This window comes from Lampetra planeri, chromosome 14, assembly GCF_965212315.1.
Source record: "Lampetra planeri chromosome 14, kcLamPlan1.2.h2, whole genome shotgun sequence".
In the NCBI taxonomy this organism is placed as follows: Eukaryota; Metazoa; Chordata; class Hyperoartia; order Petromyzontiformes; family Petromyzontidae; genus Lampetra; species Lampetra planeri.
In genome coordinates this window covers 3,583,832-3,598,504 of record NC_136120.1, presented here as the reverse complement: position 1 = coordinate 3,598,504, position 14,673 = coordinate 3,583,832, and the positions used below count along the sequence as shown (strand labels likewise).

Sequence of the window (14,673 nt, the reverse complement as noted above, 5' to 3'; positions counted from 1 at the left end):
TAAGTCAGCAGTTTTAAACTTTAATCCTTAAAACCTTGGTCATTACACCAATACACTGCCTCCGATGCCAGAGTGCATGTGCGTAAATGCTTCTGATGGCTGCCAGGCCATGTGTTGTTGCTGGTGTATGTGTGTGTATTTTGCTGTTGCTGAAAACTTAAAGACTGAGTTTCGTTGTTGCTTATGGACAACAGACTGTTTAGTTATTGGCTGACATGCTGGATGACTTGCTGTGTGTGCTTTGTTGTTGCTAATGGCTGACACGTTGTGTTAAGTTGTTGGCAAAAAATGTGTTGAGTTTTTGATAATGGTCAGCAGCCAGTTGCTTGAAGACTTGAGAGGCTTTCGGTAAAGTCACGTAGAAGGGAAGTAATAAAATAATAAAACATAATAAAATAATTCTCACGACCTTTCGGCCACAACACAAGCAGCCTACAGACCTGTTCTTCACCTGAGGACGGCTGCTTGCGTTGTGGCCGAAACGTCGTGAGAATTATTTTATTATGTTTTATTTTTATTATTTTATTACTTCCCTTCTACGTGACTTTACCGAAAGAACCAAGAAGATGAATCCCTGCAGTCACGAAAGCTTTAAATCGAAACTTGAGAGGCTGTGTGTTTAGTTCAGTGGTTCTTAACCTTGTTGGAGGTACTGAACCCCACCAGTTTCATATGCGCATTCACCGAACCCTTCTTAATTGGAAAAATAAAATTATTTTTTCAAATTCAAAACATAGGTATATGTTTTACTGGTGCACAATCATATGAGTCAGGTGTGTGTCTTAACCTCCGCCGAACCCCTGAGACTGACTCACCGAACCCCTGGGGTTCGATCGAACCCAGGTTAAGAACCACTGGTTTAGTTGCTGCTGCTGATGGCTGACACACTAAATGTTTAGTTGTTGCCTATGGCTGGCAGGCTGTAGCTGCGTGGTGGGGCCGTGACCCGACGTGGACGGACGACGCTCCCTGCTAGCGGTGGGCAGATGTAGTGCTGCGGTAGGTCTAGCAGCATGCTGCGCCGCCTGGCTTCTGTGTCTCCTGCTGGAAGGGAAACGTTGAGACATGCTGATCATCTCATCTCACGCACATACCAGATGGGGCCCCTCTCCTACAAAAATGAGTGTTGAATTCTTTAAATTAAAAAAAAAATTTGCAGGTGGCCTGGTATTTCAGCATGCTAATATCATTTCAAGAGCACTGAGCTGGAACCGCTGAATCTGGATTTCAGCCACCGATGAATAAACTGGCTTTTCAAGTGTCGCCAAGTGATGGTCTCAGCCCAGTCACAAAAAAAACTCTGCAAAGACTCATCAGATGAAATTAGTTTTTTCACTTGATTTGGCTTATTTCCACTTAAACACTAACATTTTCAGTTCGATATGCAACAGTCTTTGCAAGGTGTATCAAAAGTTTGCCACTTCTAGAGCTGTTCTGAATGCCATCCTCTTGATACAAGTTGGCACAATGCTAGCTGCAAGAGTAATGTGGAATTTTCTTCATATTATGATACCGAGAATATAACTGCAATGTGATTCTTATAAAAAATAAGGAAAACCCGTTTTCAATTTGAGAGCCTATTTTATACTCAGCGATCCTCCATGGCAGCGAGTTGCAGAGCATGGGTGGTGTTGCGTTGTTAACTGACTATGCTTGTAGCATTGGGACACAAGATGTCTGAGCATTAATTATTCAGACAGCTGATGGACTCAAACGTTTTTTTGTCACTTAGGGGCTATCCATTTAGTACGTACGCAACAATCTGTCAGAACTTGACCCCCCCCCCCTCTCTGTACGCACGCGTAGTTTTTACACCCCCCCCCCCACCTGCGTACGTACGCTTTACGCACCCCCCCCCCCCCGAATCCTATAGAACGGCCGATATTTAATCCATGCAGAAACGATCATGGGTTAATAATATTAACGTGTTTAAGCAAAGAGATAGTCCTCCGCCAGACTATCTAACTCATTTGAAGGCCAATGTAGACAAATTATTATCGAGGCTTCACCCCCCCCCCTCTCTGTTTCCTATGCATACATTGTCAGTAGACCCCCCATACGCAAGCGTACGCATTTTGATTAACCCCCCCCCATGCGTATGCACTAAATTGATGGCCCCTTATTAAACAGATGCCTTCATTTTTTCTAATTTGACTGAGTAACAACCCTTCTCAAACGACAAAGATACCCTGCAGTTGATCATGACCCAGATTGAGAAATGCTGGACTATAATATGCATAACCATTACCTTGAACAATAACGAACTCAGAATATGGCATATTGGTCTCTTTTGAAATCCAGTATATATTTCAGGGAAATACTGTACAGGGCAAGGGGAGTCTGGACCACCCTACTCAACAGCCTACTGTCACGACCCTCACCTGGACAAGCGGACTGAGAAACGAACACAGTATATATTTTTAGGGTTTTAATGGTAATTGGTATTACTACTTTGCCAAGACAGCTGTACTGCAGCAGTCTTGCACTTTTCCCTCTATGGTCTCCACATGCCAGTGCAATCTGGTTTCTGCCAAGGCAAATCTACGGAGACCACTCTTCCATGTGTGGGTAGTGACATTCTTATCTCTTCAGAATGTGGGCCGTTCTAACTCATAGTTCTCATCGACGTTTTCAATGCTTTTGAAACCATAGACCACTCCATTCTCCTGAAGTGTCTCCATAATTATGAAGGCATCTTCGGCAAAGTTCTCTCGTGATCCCACTCTTATCTCTGATACAGCTCCTCCTATGTTTGCATACAATGACCAGTCTTCCTCTCAGAAATTCCTGAGCTATGGTGTACCACACAGCTGATAGTATCCTCAGCCACCTGCTGTTATAAATATATTTACTCCCTCTTGGCACAATCATCTCCAGTTGTAATTTCGAGCATCATTAATTTGTATAATGATGTAGCCCATATTCTTAGGTTTTTTCGGTAAAGTCATGTAGGTAAAAAACATTAAAAAGTAAAATAAAATAAAAATCACGACGTTTCGGAGGCAACACAAGCTTCCGTCTTCAGGTGGTACCGTCACAGCCACGACAGCTGTATCAAGTAAATGAGAGATTGCAGTAGCTACCACTCCGTTTATATAATCTTCTCCAACCATTATATAAACGGAGTGGTAGCTACTGCAATCTCTCATTTACTTGATACAGCTGTCGTGGCTGTGACGGTACCACCTGAAGACGGAAGCTTGTGTTGCCTCCGAAACGTCGTGATTTTTATTTTATTTTACTTTTTAATGTTTTTTACCTACGTGACTTTACCGAAAAAACCTAAGAATATGAATCCTTGCAGTCACGAAAGCTTCAAATCTAGAATTGATGTAGCCCAGCTCAACATCACCATTACCACTGTGAATCCAACCTCACTGTCGACTTCCACAGTCTCATCTGAGATTGATTTTAACTTTTACAACTAAATTGCCAAGACAGAAGTACAGTAAAACCTTAATATTCACGGGGGTACGGTCCTGGAGAACAGCGCAAAAATCAATTCCGCGAATATTAATACTTAAAGCTTATGATAAATATAGTGTTCGGAGGCATAAGCACATTAGTTTCACGCACCTTCGATTAGCACAGTTGGCTACGTATGGTGCGAAAAAAGTTAAACATATATACATACAAATTCATAAAATGAAGGTATATATTAACAAATACTGTAAATAAATTGTATTGTGTTAACTTACCTTTAATCAGGAACATAAACATTTAAAAGTGCAAATAGCAATGAACACATGAATATTATACGATATTACTTAAACTTACCTTTAAAGATGTCACTTCTTCTTCGCTCAGGGGCCATGGTTATCAATAACGCAGTACATAATTCCAAAAAATTATAAAGCAAAGCACTTCGCTTGTAAACAGTGCGGCAGACGTGGGCACTTTCCGTGGGCACTTTCCACGGACTCACGGTCAACGCAGCTCCCATGCCTCACTTCAGTCCAGTACTTCTTGTCGGGTAGTAGAGTGCTACGGCCGCCAATATTTAAAAAACTGCGCGCATTTCAAATAGCGCTACAACAAATACGCAAAACCTATATTATGAAACCCGCGAATATTAAGGGTTTGCTGTACTCCTAAACTATCTCCTGAACAATAAAGCTTTGCTGACATGCAATGCACAGCAGCTTCACCTGTTTGCACAACCAGATCTCCACTGGTTTCTCCAAATGTCGACATTTGTTCATGAGCTTTCCTCTTCGCCTCCCGCGAAGCCTTCCAATTGAGGAGGAATTGGCGAGCACTCTCTTTGATCTCCTTTCCATCCAGGATGTCTGGGAAATACATCAACACAAACGGTGCCGCATCATGGTTTTCAGGAGACCATGTTGCAAATGTCCATAGAGGTGAGGCAAGGGAAATCTGTGCGGCCACCAATACATCCAAATGCATCTTATGTTTAAAATGTTAATATTTTTCATGACGAAAGTAAAACGACAGTTCAGTGCATGTGTAGAGGTGTTACGGGAGGGCGAACAAACACACCAGGGGTGGTTATGGCCGCACGCAGAAGGATGCTTACATCCACGTCCGCATCGTTTAGCCTGGGGGGCTAAAACGGCGCTGGGATCCCCCACGGCCCCACCCCTCGGTGGGGGGGAGTTGCTATATAAGGCGGTGAGCCGGTGGGCTCGGGGTTCAGTGTTTAGCTTAAACCAGCAAAGAAAGAAGACCGGCTAGATAGGCCATGGGACTCCCCTGGATCGCCGTCCTTCTAAGGACCGACCAGGGCAAGCCAGTGGCGTGGCCCCGAGAGCCCAGAGCCGATGTTCTTGTAAGAGCCGGTCTGGGGACTCAGGGTGCCGTAATCCCAGCTTGGCCAGAGCTGGATCAGCTAGCCTCCCCTAGCTCTGTAGTGGAGGACCTGGGAGTAGGCTAGCCGGGACAGAGATTGTGGGATCTCCCTGTTAGGCGGGTGAAGGGGCCGATACCCCTTCGAGTGTCGTATACCTTGGCCTGTATATAGTGGAACGTTTAATAAATAAGTGTGCCTCCGACTACGTCGTCCAAGTCTCCTTGAACCCACTACACATGAATCATCAATGGGATTTATCGTGTATACAAACACTTCCAACATATCATTGTGGACAAATAAAACATGTAAGGACTGCATTGGCAGTGGTGTACACGTACAAATATCACCACTTTCATGATTAACATCATCTTACAATACACATTTTTCAATTACAATGTGGTGAGTTTAAAAAAAATTCTAATCATGGACAAACATTCATAAAATTGCTACGGCTCAGTGTTTTAAAAAAAAATCTGCTTCGTGTCATTTAATTATTTCTATATGTTGAGGATGGTGTGTTGATATGAAAGCTTCCCCTTTCCAAGTAATGGCAGCTCACCCAGGGAAGCACTCATCGTTATGACACGATCCCTGTACTTGGGCTTCTGGCAGAATGGGTTCCCCGATAACTCCAGCCTCCAAAGCTTGGGCCAGCAAGTCAGTACGTCTGCCAGATCCTGCCACAGATTCACAGAAAATACTCACTTTGAATTACGCACATTTCAAGATAAAAAATAAAATTATGGGTTTCCGTTGCCAGTGGAACACAAGTAAAATAAAACAAACTGAATACTTTTCTCATTAAAACGGCCTTATAACTGAATTTTTTTAAATCTAATATTTAAAGCATTGGCCATCAACTATGAGGAAAGGGCATTGCCTGGAACGTTCGCCCATTATGCATTAAAAACAATCTGTGATAAGACAATGTTAATCATGAATATGATGAATGGCTCTACTTTTTAATATGTAAAACTAATGTGACTAAATCACGAATGTAAAGTAGTATTGAAACTTTATAACAAATGAATAAAAGTATCTCAACTCAAACATTTTGGTCAAAATGGTTGCATTAAATGAGTTGATATTTTTGCTGTGAAAGGCTAGTGATTAACAACTGCAATAATTTAGTGAAAGAACATGCACTAAATAACATTAGTTGATCACTCCAATAGATCATAGGGGAAATATCTGTGCAGCAGTAAAGCATTATTTAATTTAGTTTTCTGTGCACACTCTGGTTACCTCTCACATGTAAAAAAATACTTAGAAACCAATTGGCCACTAAACATGAAAATAAGCCCTGAAGCGTCAGCGAGGTTTCTTGGGTAATACGTGAAAGATCACGACTATAAATCTCCGACGTCTTTTCGGGTTGTACCTCATGCTGTTTGACATTATGTCCAATATTTCACTCCACGTGCAGGACGATTCTTCAGGAACTGAATTTAAGCTCCCACAACGTACATTCCGAAAACATATCAGAAGCTATACAGCACAAACACAAAAATCAACGCAGCAGTATCATAACTACATTACACATTGAGCTGCAGGGGCATTACTGGAGCTTGGCTCCCTGCGTCAGTCATGGTCATTTATGTCTGAGAAATGCTCTGTGTGTTATCATTTTTATTATGATTTACCTGCAGGTCAGTGAGCTGGTTTTCACAGGCCATGAACTGCATCATGTGACTCAAGCAGGTCAGCTCCTGCAGCTCCTCCAGGCCATTGCCGCTCACGTTGAGGACACACAGGCTGCCCTGTAATGTGGGGCAAGGGGACCGAGATAGTGGCAATTGTGGCAATTGTGACAAAAGCCAGAATAGGCTTTGAGTGTGACAGGGGCACCTGCAACAATTACCAGCACGTTGACCATTGCCCACAGAAACTCCCACTTATTTTTTTGTATTTGATACTATATATTTATTTCAACAACCATGCTAAACACATATAAAACAGATCTTGTCAAGGTGTACATTCTACGTTTGCTATCTTGTCCCATTGTCTGTTTCAGACAAGTCAGATTTCTCCTTTTCCATAATTACGGATATGGCATGGGACTGGGTGTGAAGTGAGGGAGAGAGGGGGTGTAAGTAGGTGGTCAATTGTCTCTTATTCTTTTAATTGCATTCTCTCACTCACAGCCCTATGTCAATCCACTGCTGGATGATAGCCTCCCCCACACCGTATCGATCATGAGGGTTGTTTAACCATACTTTGCCATGCTGATCAGCCCAGGTTTGACTCACTTTCAACTGATGTTCGCCGTGGCCAGAAATTGAACTCAGGTTCATGGTTTCATAGCCATGCATCAACCATTATACCACGCTGCTCCCCCTACTCTATCACATTCCACACATCACAACATGGGCTGATGGAACATGATGCTATTCACAAAAGAGCCAAACTGCTTCCAACAAAATGTGTGCAAATCAAGACAAAATATCGGATATTAAATATGTTCTACCTGCATAAGATTGCTGAGGCAGCGTCTATTTAATTCCCAAAAATATTTTCCCATAACTTTTTTTTAGGGATGGCGTGATGCAAAAAATTGGCAATGATAGAAACACGCCAGCAGTGGCAGACATAGTGATGCGGTGCTTATGTTTAAGAGAGCTACGTATTCTGCTTCGAATATTCCGGTCTCAGGTGATGCATTCAGGTGAATGTGACAGTAGTGCTTTTTCCACCTGACACACAGCTTTCCGTAAAAAAAGACTCGTCAGGTGGGTGCCCAGCACTCTAGCGCATTATCACATGTTGCCTTCACGTTCCAGCCATCAATTTGTCTAACTGCATGTATCACCAGAGACTACAAAACCTTAGACAACATTTTTAGCCTGCTAAAATCTGGCACTTTGAGCTGCCGTCAATGATTCATAATGTCTACTACCACTGGGAACCGGGCTCTACCGGTCCAGGAATGGCCCAGGAATGGCCGAATCCCCACGCTCATTGAGTTAGGAGTCTCCAAGGGCTCAGCCTGTCCCGCTACGTTCTCCCACCTCCCCCTTACCCACCATGGCCCATACAGGTGGAACGACTTGTCCCCTTGGCAATTTGAAGACTTGTGGTTCAAAGTCACGATGTGATTCAAAGATTTAAAAAAATCACCTTGTTTTTACCATCTTGCATTGTTTTTCTGTCTTGTATGTACAGTTGTGTTTGCTCTGTTAGCCTAAACGTAGCATCATATAATTTGCTTATTTCCATAATATACAAAATAATACATTTGTTGATCAATCTTTATTGATAAAAACAAATGCATCGTCACAGTTATTGGCGGAGGGATGGGGATCGTGCTCTTCACAAATGCATTTTTTTTTATTAAGTTTAACGTGGGCACAGCTGAAGTTGAATTACTATACTACATTTTGCATCACACACTATGAACACGAACATTGGTGTTAAGTTGATGTGTCATCATGATGCGCATGTTTATTTCCATTTCGACTCCGTGACAGCGCGACTGCCTCGTCAGCGTGAGATTCGGATTGAGCAGGGAGCTTGGTGGCTCAGTTCTGGAGTTCCAGCTGCCAGGGCATGATCGTGTCGGTGCATAGGCCCTTGAGCCCAACCCTGCGCCCAACTGCACGATAGGGGGCCCTTGAAGCTTTGGTAGAGCACAAACGCTGGGTGGCACTGTGGGCTTGACAATGTGACACTCACAGCCAAGGTCGACAGGCAGCGAGGATCAAACAGCAGCTTCTCTCCAGGTGGCAGGTGCTGGTTCTCCACATGTAGCTCCGTGAGCTCGCTCAACATCTCCACACCCTCCACCACGGAGATGGCATTGCCTCCAAGGTACCTGTGGTCCATGCCAGGATCAAACTGAAAGTGGCTCCGTGGCAGCGTGGACACAGCATTACGGATATAATTTTAATTCATCAAGCATTAAAATGTTACTGGATTAGAGTTTTATTTTATACCCTCCCATGTGCAACTCTTCTCCGAGTACTCTGGTTTCATTTTTCGATTTAAAGCTTTCGTGACTGCAGGGATTCATCTTCTTGGTTCTTTCGGTAAAGTCACGTAGAAGGGAAGTAATAAAATAATAAAAATAAAACATAATAAAACAATTCTCACGACGTTTCGGCCACAACGCAAGCAGCCGTCCTCAGGCGAAGAATGAGACATTATCAAGCTAGGAGCTTATATAGGTGTACCGAGGAGGAGCGCCTTAACAAAAGAATGTGCATATGAAGAGGAATTTAGCATACCAATGGGCAATGCGTAGGAGGTGGGCGGAGGGGTTTCAAAGTCCCATTATGCCCATGCATTATGCAGGATCAACAGCACCACGGGGGGGCGCAAGGAACAGCGTTAATAAAGAAAAGGAATGTTAATGATATGTAGCTGCATTTACCAAACAACCATGTAGAAAACCAAAGTAAAAAACTACATAAAAAAAAACTAAAATATAAACTGATACTTACTATACTCTACAATAAGCTGAGTTACTAACAACAAATAATAAATTACAATTCTACGTCGTAAGAAGTATATAATATACTTCCATCTAAACTTTATTCTCTTAGCATATACAGTACTATATACTGCCATAGATAAACCCAACATTAAATTATAAACTGTATTGCTGTAAACCACCCTATACTTTATACATTTTAATATAACACTATGTATTATTCAACTCACCCTAATGTGTATCGAAATGGTTTATTACGTCCTTCCAATGATTGCTAAGCCTGAATCCATCTTCTCGGTTAAAATTGTCTCTGTGTTTGTATATGTGGATCGCCTCATGAACGAATCTCTTATGATAGCCAGATGGCTTGCAGAGAACCTCCGTCTTGGAGAAGTCAATGTCATGTGAGCCCACTGAGTTGTAACAGTGGTCTGCCACGGTTTCGTGTCCAATTTAAAAATGCTCAACATACAATTCACCAAACATTTAAAACAAGATCCTCATGAGTCTTCGTGTGCTTCTGAGAAAGTTAATGACTTTTATAGTAAATGGATAAATGGTCCAGTATTGTGACCTATAAAAGTATAGCTTGGAAAGGTTGTTTTTTATGGCTTTTTTAATTACTAAAAGAATGTGTTGTGGCGATGACGAGGTCACCTGAAATGCAGCCAATCTTATCAGTTCTTAGGAACCAAGCAAAGTTAGGCCTGGATAATGCTTGGATCGGAAACAGCCATGGAGAAAAGGTTATTATTATAGGCTGCAGGTTAACTAGCAGAGAACAGTAAAGATAAATTAATTATTCTACTATACTTCTGTGCTCCCACATCTACGACGTCGGGAGGCCCTCATCAGGTAGTGGATAGATAAAAGGGCTGTTTGTGCCTGGACACAATTAATACGATTAGAACATAACTAACTGTGCCTACACACTCTGTGAAAAGTGTGATGCAGAGGTGTAAGAAGTTTATCGTCAGACGGCATACAGTTTGGAGAGGTGTCGCAGGCCGACAAGGCCTTCCATGCGCTCCAGAGCGTTGTTCTGCAGGTACAGGTGCGTCAGGTGACTTGCAAAGGCCAGGTTGGGCATGCGGCTCAGCCGGTTGTCATAGAGGTAGAGAACGGCAAGGTTGCGGCACGCCGACAAGTCCTCCTAGAGAACGGACGTCACATGCTTCAGCCAGCAGCGCTCTCATGGGGGTTAGATGGTGGTGATGTTGTTGGGATGGCGGTAATGTTGTTGTCGATGTGCCAATTGTGGTAGTTGGTAATATTGCTGGAGTTGGTAGTGATGGCGAGAGACACAGTTAAGTGATACTGTTAACGATGTCCTTGGTAATATTGCTGATGTTGATAATGATGTTGGTGGTAGTTTTATTGATGTTGGTAGTGATGTCGGTGGTTGTTGTAATATTACTGATGCTTACAGTAATTATGGTCGTCTTGTCGGTGGTAATGTTGCGATTGATGTTACTGGTGATTATTGCTTACAATTGTACAAGTTTATTTTTGTTAAACCACGTGACAAATCAAGAGACCAGAATAGTCTTATTTACAAGCGTGACCTGGGGCATTCATGTGCCAGTAGAGGGCGATTATTGCTTTGGAAGTTCCAATTTAATCATTTGCAGGTAATGTTTTCAAATGTGGTAAATTTTTCTCTGACGCAGTCCATCGTGTGTGTACCAGGTCACGTGTTGTTCCCAGCATCCAGTAAGGAGGCAGTGAGGTGAGTCGCCCAGGATTTAAAAAAAAATATTTTTCCCATTCTATACATTTACTGTACAAGTTATATTTAACACTGTAGAAAATGTAGGGTAACATAAAACAAACGGAGGGGGTGTAATATTACGAACCCGGAACAAAACCCAAGTTTTCCCATTTGGCTTTGAGTTTGCGGATCGTGGATTTCCCAATTGCGGCTATTTTCAAGAACGTAACCCCCGCAGTGGACAAGGGTTTGGTGTATTATGATTATTACACCCACAGTAATAATCAGGGCGGCCACTGGATTCGAACAGGGACACCAGATAGAGTGATAATGACTATGTGATAGTGATTATGATTGTATTCACGTTGATGTCGGTCATTACGTTTCTGGTTTTGGCAGTCATACTTAGTTGCAACTGCGAACAAATTGGTGGTAATGTCTGTGGTGATGTTATTGGTATTGATGGAATTTTTAGTAATTGTAATATTTTTTCGGAGACCAGCACAGCGATGATGGTGCCGTGTACTGTGGTGGCAATACTGCTGACATAGCACCACATGCTCAATGTCCTTCTCTCCCAGGTGCAGGTGCGTCAGTCTGCCCAGGTAGAGTCCCAGGGGCTCTCCCCGCCTCCTGCGCACGTGTTGCTCGCTCCGGCCGATCAGCTCAGCTGTCAACCGCACCATGGTCCTGGAACCTACTCACTTTCAAAGGGAGAAGTGTGATCGAACAAGTGTCACCAGCAACTGTGACGACCACTCTCACTGAGCAAGTACGCAGATGTTAAAAGGCTGAGAGCCGGGGGATCATGTAGGTGCCCACTGGAGAGGTGCAACCTTAAGAACTGGTCAACCAAAACAACTATTAACAGTCTAGGGTTCAGACTCTAATTAGAGTTGGTGAAAGGGGAAGAGTTAAGTTTAGGGATAAATTGTAAATACGGTTTAATTTGGGGTAGAGCTGAGTTTACGGATAAGCATTGCAATTAGAATTAGATGTTGTGCATAGGGATGGTTAGGGTTTACGGTGTTATAATTATCATATACTGTACAGTACAATCATTGAACGATGTTATATTGAGAGGTACGGCACTGTTAAGTGGTAATGGTCGACTTTAATGAGATTCAGGGATACATTTAGACAGTGTTAAAGTAATGGTAAGGATGAGCGTAAATTATAAGAATGTAATTACGTTTAAGTTCGAGACGGGTGTATTGTGTTAGGCAAATATGACTGGGAGTTGTAGACGAGGATTTATACAAGGATAAGACGGGGTTAAGGTCAGGGTTTGAGACAAGATTGGATAAGGTTATTGAAAAGTTTAGAAATAAGGATAGGAGCAGGCTTAGACGCAGGATTAGTAACAGGGCTAGGGTTATGGCGTTGGTAACAGTTTTAGACGGGTTTAGAGACAAGGTTAGGGAGAAGTCAGGGTGATGGAGAGTTAGGGTTGTCCGGTTAGGTGTACAGAGGGTTAGGGTTTGAGAAAGTGGAGTTATGGAGTTTTGGGTCAGAGTCAAAGTTATGGAGTTTTGGGTCAGTGTCAAAGTTATGAAGTTTTGTGTCAGAGTCAAGGTTATGGAGCCTTGGGTCAGAGTCAAGGTTATGGAGTTTTGGGCCAGAGTCAAAGTTATAGAGCTTTGGGTCAGAGTCAAGGTTATGGAGCTTTGGGTCAGAGTCAAGGTTATGGAGTTTTGGGTCAGAGTCAAAGTTATAGAGCTTTGGGTCAGAGTCAAGGTTATGGAGCTTTGGGTCAGAGTCAAAGTTATGGAGCTTTGGGTTAGTCAAAGTTATGGAGCTTTGGGCCAGAGTCAAAGTTATGGAGCTTTGGGCCAGAGTCAAAGTTATGGAGTTTGCGTTCGATAGGGTTTGAGTAATGGTATTAGAGAATCGTGATTTGAAGCCTTCGCGACTGCAGGAATCCATACTCTTTGGTTCTTTCGGTAAAGCCACGTCGGTAGAAAAATTAATTAAAACAAAAAAACAATCTCTGCACGACGTTTCGATCACAACACAAGCGGTCGTCCTCAGGCGGGAACAAATCTAATCCAGCACTTTAACAAAATAACCAAAGGGATTAGAAAATGTTTAGATACCGGTCTAAGGCTGAAGGTCAGTTTTATAAATAGGTTTAGGGATAGAGAACAGAGTCAGAGTTACGAAGTAAGGGTTAGAGACGGGGTGGTGAGAGGTTTTGTAAGAACTCAGGGACGGATTTCGTGGACGCGACAAAGTCCACAAAAAAACAAAACCCCGAACCTTACACAGAGTCCACGGCTAACCCAGGTCGCACTTGCAAGCGAGTCTATCCCTCCTCGTATCTCGTCTTGATCCCCAAAACATCAACTTGAGCCCCCATGTCTCCTCTGTTGAATCCCCATGCCTCTGAGGGCACAGTGAAGAACTCCACGAAAACGCTGCCAGACCACTCGCAAGTCCAGCCCCAATCGCCTCGCACAAGCCGCTGGAACGGCCCCACGTAGCAGCAACAACAACAGCAGCAACAACAATCCAGTGTAAACAAGCAAGTAGTTTATCGCGATATAATTTATATTCGGGTTGTTATACGAAGTTGTGAAGCCGCCGCAGCCGCCGCCGTCTCCGCGACTTTGAACCGGCGAAGACGCGGCCACTGCGCCGCCTTCTCAAGCGGCCGAACCAATCCGCGCGGCGCAAATAGTTCCAACCTTTGAAGCGTCTCGCGAGGAAAAAGACAACCCCCGCCGCTTTATTCGTAAGAATTCTATTCCTTTTTGATAGAAAAAAAAACTATTTGGCTCTCGTCTATTTGGTAGTCATTCGGATTTTTTTTAACAATAACGAAATGAGTGAACCGGCCGGCGGATTGATACACTCCGGCAGGGGGGCGGGGCGTCACCATAGCAACCCGACGCGCAGCGACTCCGTGTAACAACAACAAAACGAGACTTTTAAATCGCGTTATTTTAGCATTAACAGTTTTAAAAACAGCGTAACAACAAGTACACCTTCGATTTGAAGCTTTCGTGACTGCAGGGATTCATTTTCTTGGTTCATGTAGAAGGGAAAAAATAAAATAATAAAAATAAAACAATTCTCACGACATATTCTTGGTTCTTTCGGTAAAGTCACGTAGAAGGGAAAAAATAAAATAATAAAAATATAAAACAATTCTCACGACATATTCTTGGTTCTTTCGGTAAAGTCACGTAGAAGGGAAAAAATGAAATAATAAAAATATAAAACAATTCTCACGACATATTCTTGGTTCTTTCGGTAAAGTCACGTAGAAGGGAAAAAATTAAATGATACAAATAAAACAATTCTCACGACATATTTTTGGTTCTTTCGGTAAAGTCACGTAGAAGGGAAATAATAAAATACTAAAAATAAAACATAATAAAATAAAATTATCACGACGTTTCGATTGCAACCCAAGCAATCATTATCAGGTGTAAAAACACAGCAATATTTTTTTTTAAGTGGCAGATTTTAAATAAAAGAACCTGATGATGATTGCTTGTGTTGCAATCGAAACGTCGTGAGAATTTTTTTCTTATTTCCCTTCTACGTGACTTTACCGAAAGAACCAAGAATATAATCACCGTGAGGACGGTGGTGCCAATAAGTCACGGGCCTAAATATTCACGGCGATTGAGACGGCCGGTTGACCCCGAGAGGTCAGAGGGCCGATGTGGCAACTTTGATGGGAGGAAGCCGGGTCCCAGTGTCCTGAGGTTAAAT

At 42.8% G+C, this 14,673-nt stretch overlaps 1 protein-coding gene across 4 annotated transcripts; it reads right to left on the bottom strand.

Annotated features, from left to right (window-relative positions):
• Positions 1-13,577, bottom strand: PPP1R42 (protein phosphatase 1 regulatory subunit 42). Of its 4 annotated transcripts, none has more exons than XM_078600455.1 (8): positions 13,215-13,577; positions 11,505-11,654; positions 10,226-10,392; positions 8,483-8,621; positions 6,454-6,570; positions 5,370-5,487; positions 4,149-4,289; positions 1-1,044 (listed from the first exon to the last, which is right to left on the bottom strand). In XM_078600455.1, the coding sequence occupies exons 2-8, from the start codon at positions 11,634-11,636 to the stop codon at positions 896-898; spliced, it is 963 nt and encodes a 320-aa protein (XP_078456581.1). In that variant the 5' UTR covers positions 11,637-11,654; positions 13,215-13,577; the 3' UTR covers positions 1-895. The 4 variants fall into 4 exon arrangements, with proteins under 4 accessions (XP_078456581.1, XP_078456584.1, XP_078456582.1 ...); XM_078600458.1 differs by having other exon boundaries at positions 1-1,041; XM_078600456.1 differs by having other exon boundaries at positions 13,210-13,570.
• Positions 13,578-14,673: the final 1,096 nt, after the last annotated feature.

Coding starts and splice junctions, on each gene's coding strand:
- PPP1R42 (XM_078600455.1), bottom strand. CDS start 11,636: ATGGTGCGGTTGACAGCTGAGCTGATCGGCCGGAGCGAGCAACACGTG. Junction 10,393..11,504: donor AGAAGGACATTGAGCATGTG/GTGCTATGTCAG, acceptor TCCGTTCTCTAG/GAGGACTTGTCGGCGTGCCG. Junction 5,488..6,453: donor ACCAGCTCACTGACCTGCAG/GTAAATCATAAT, acceptor AATCTGTGGCAG/GATCTGGCAGACGTACTGAC.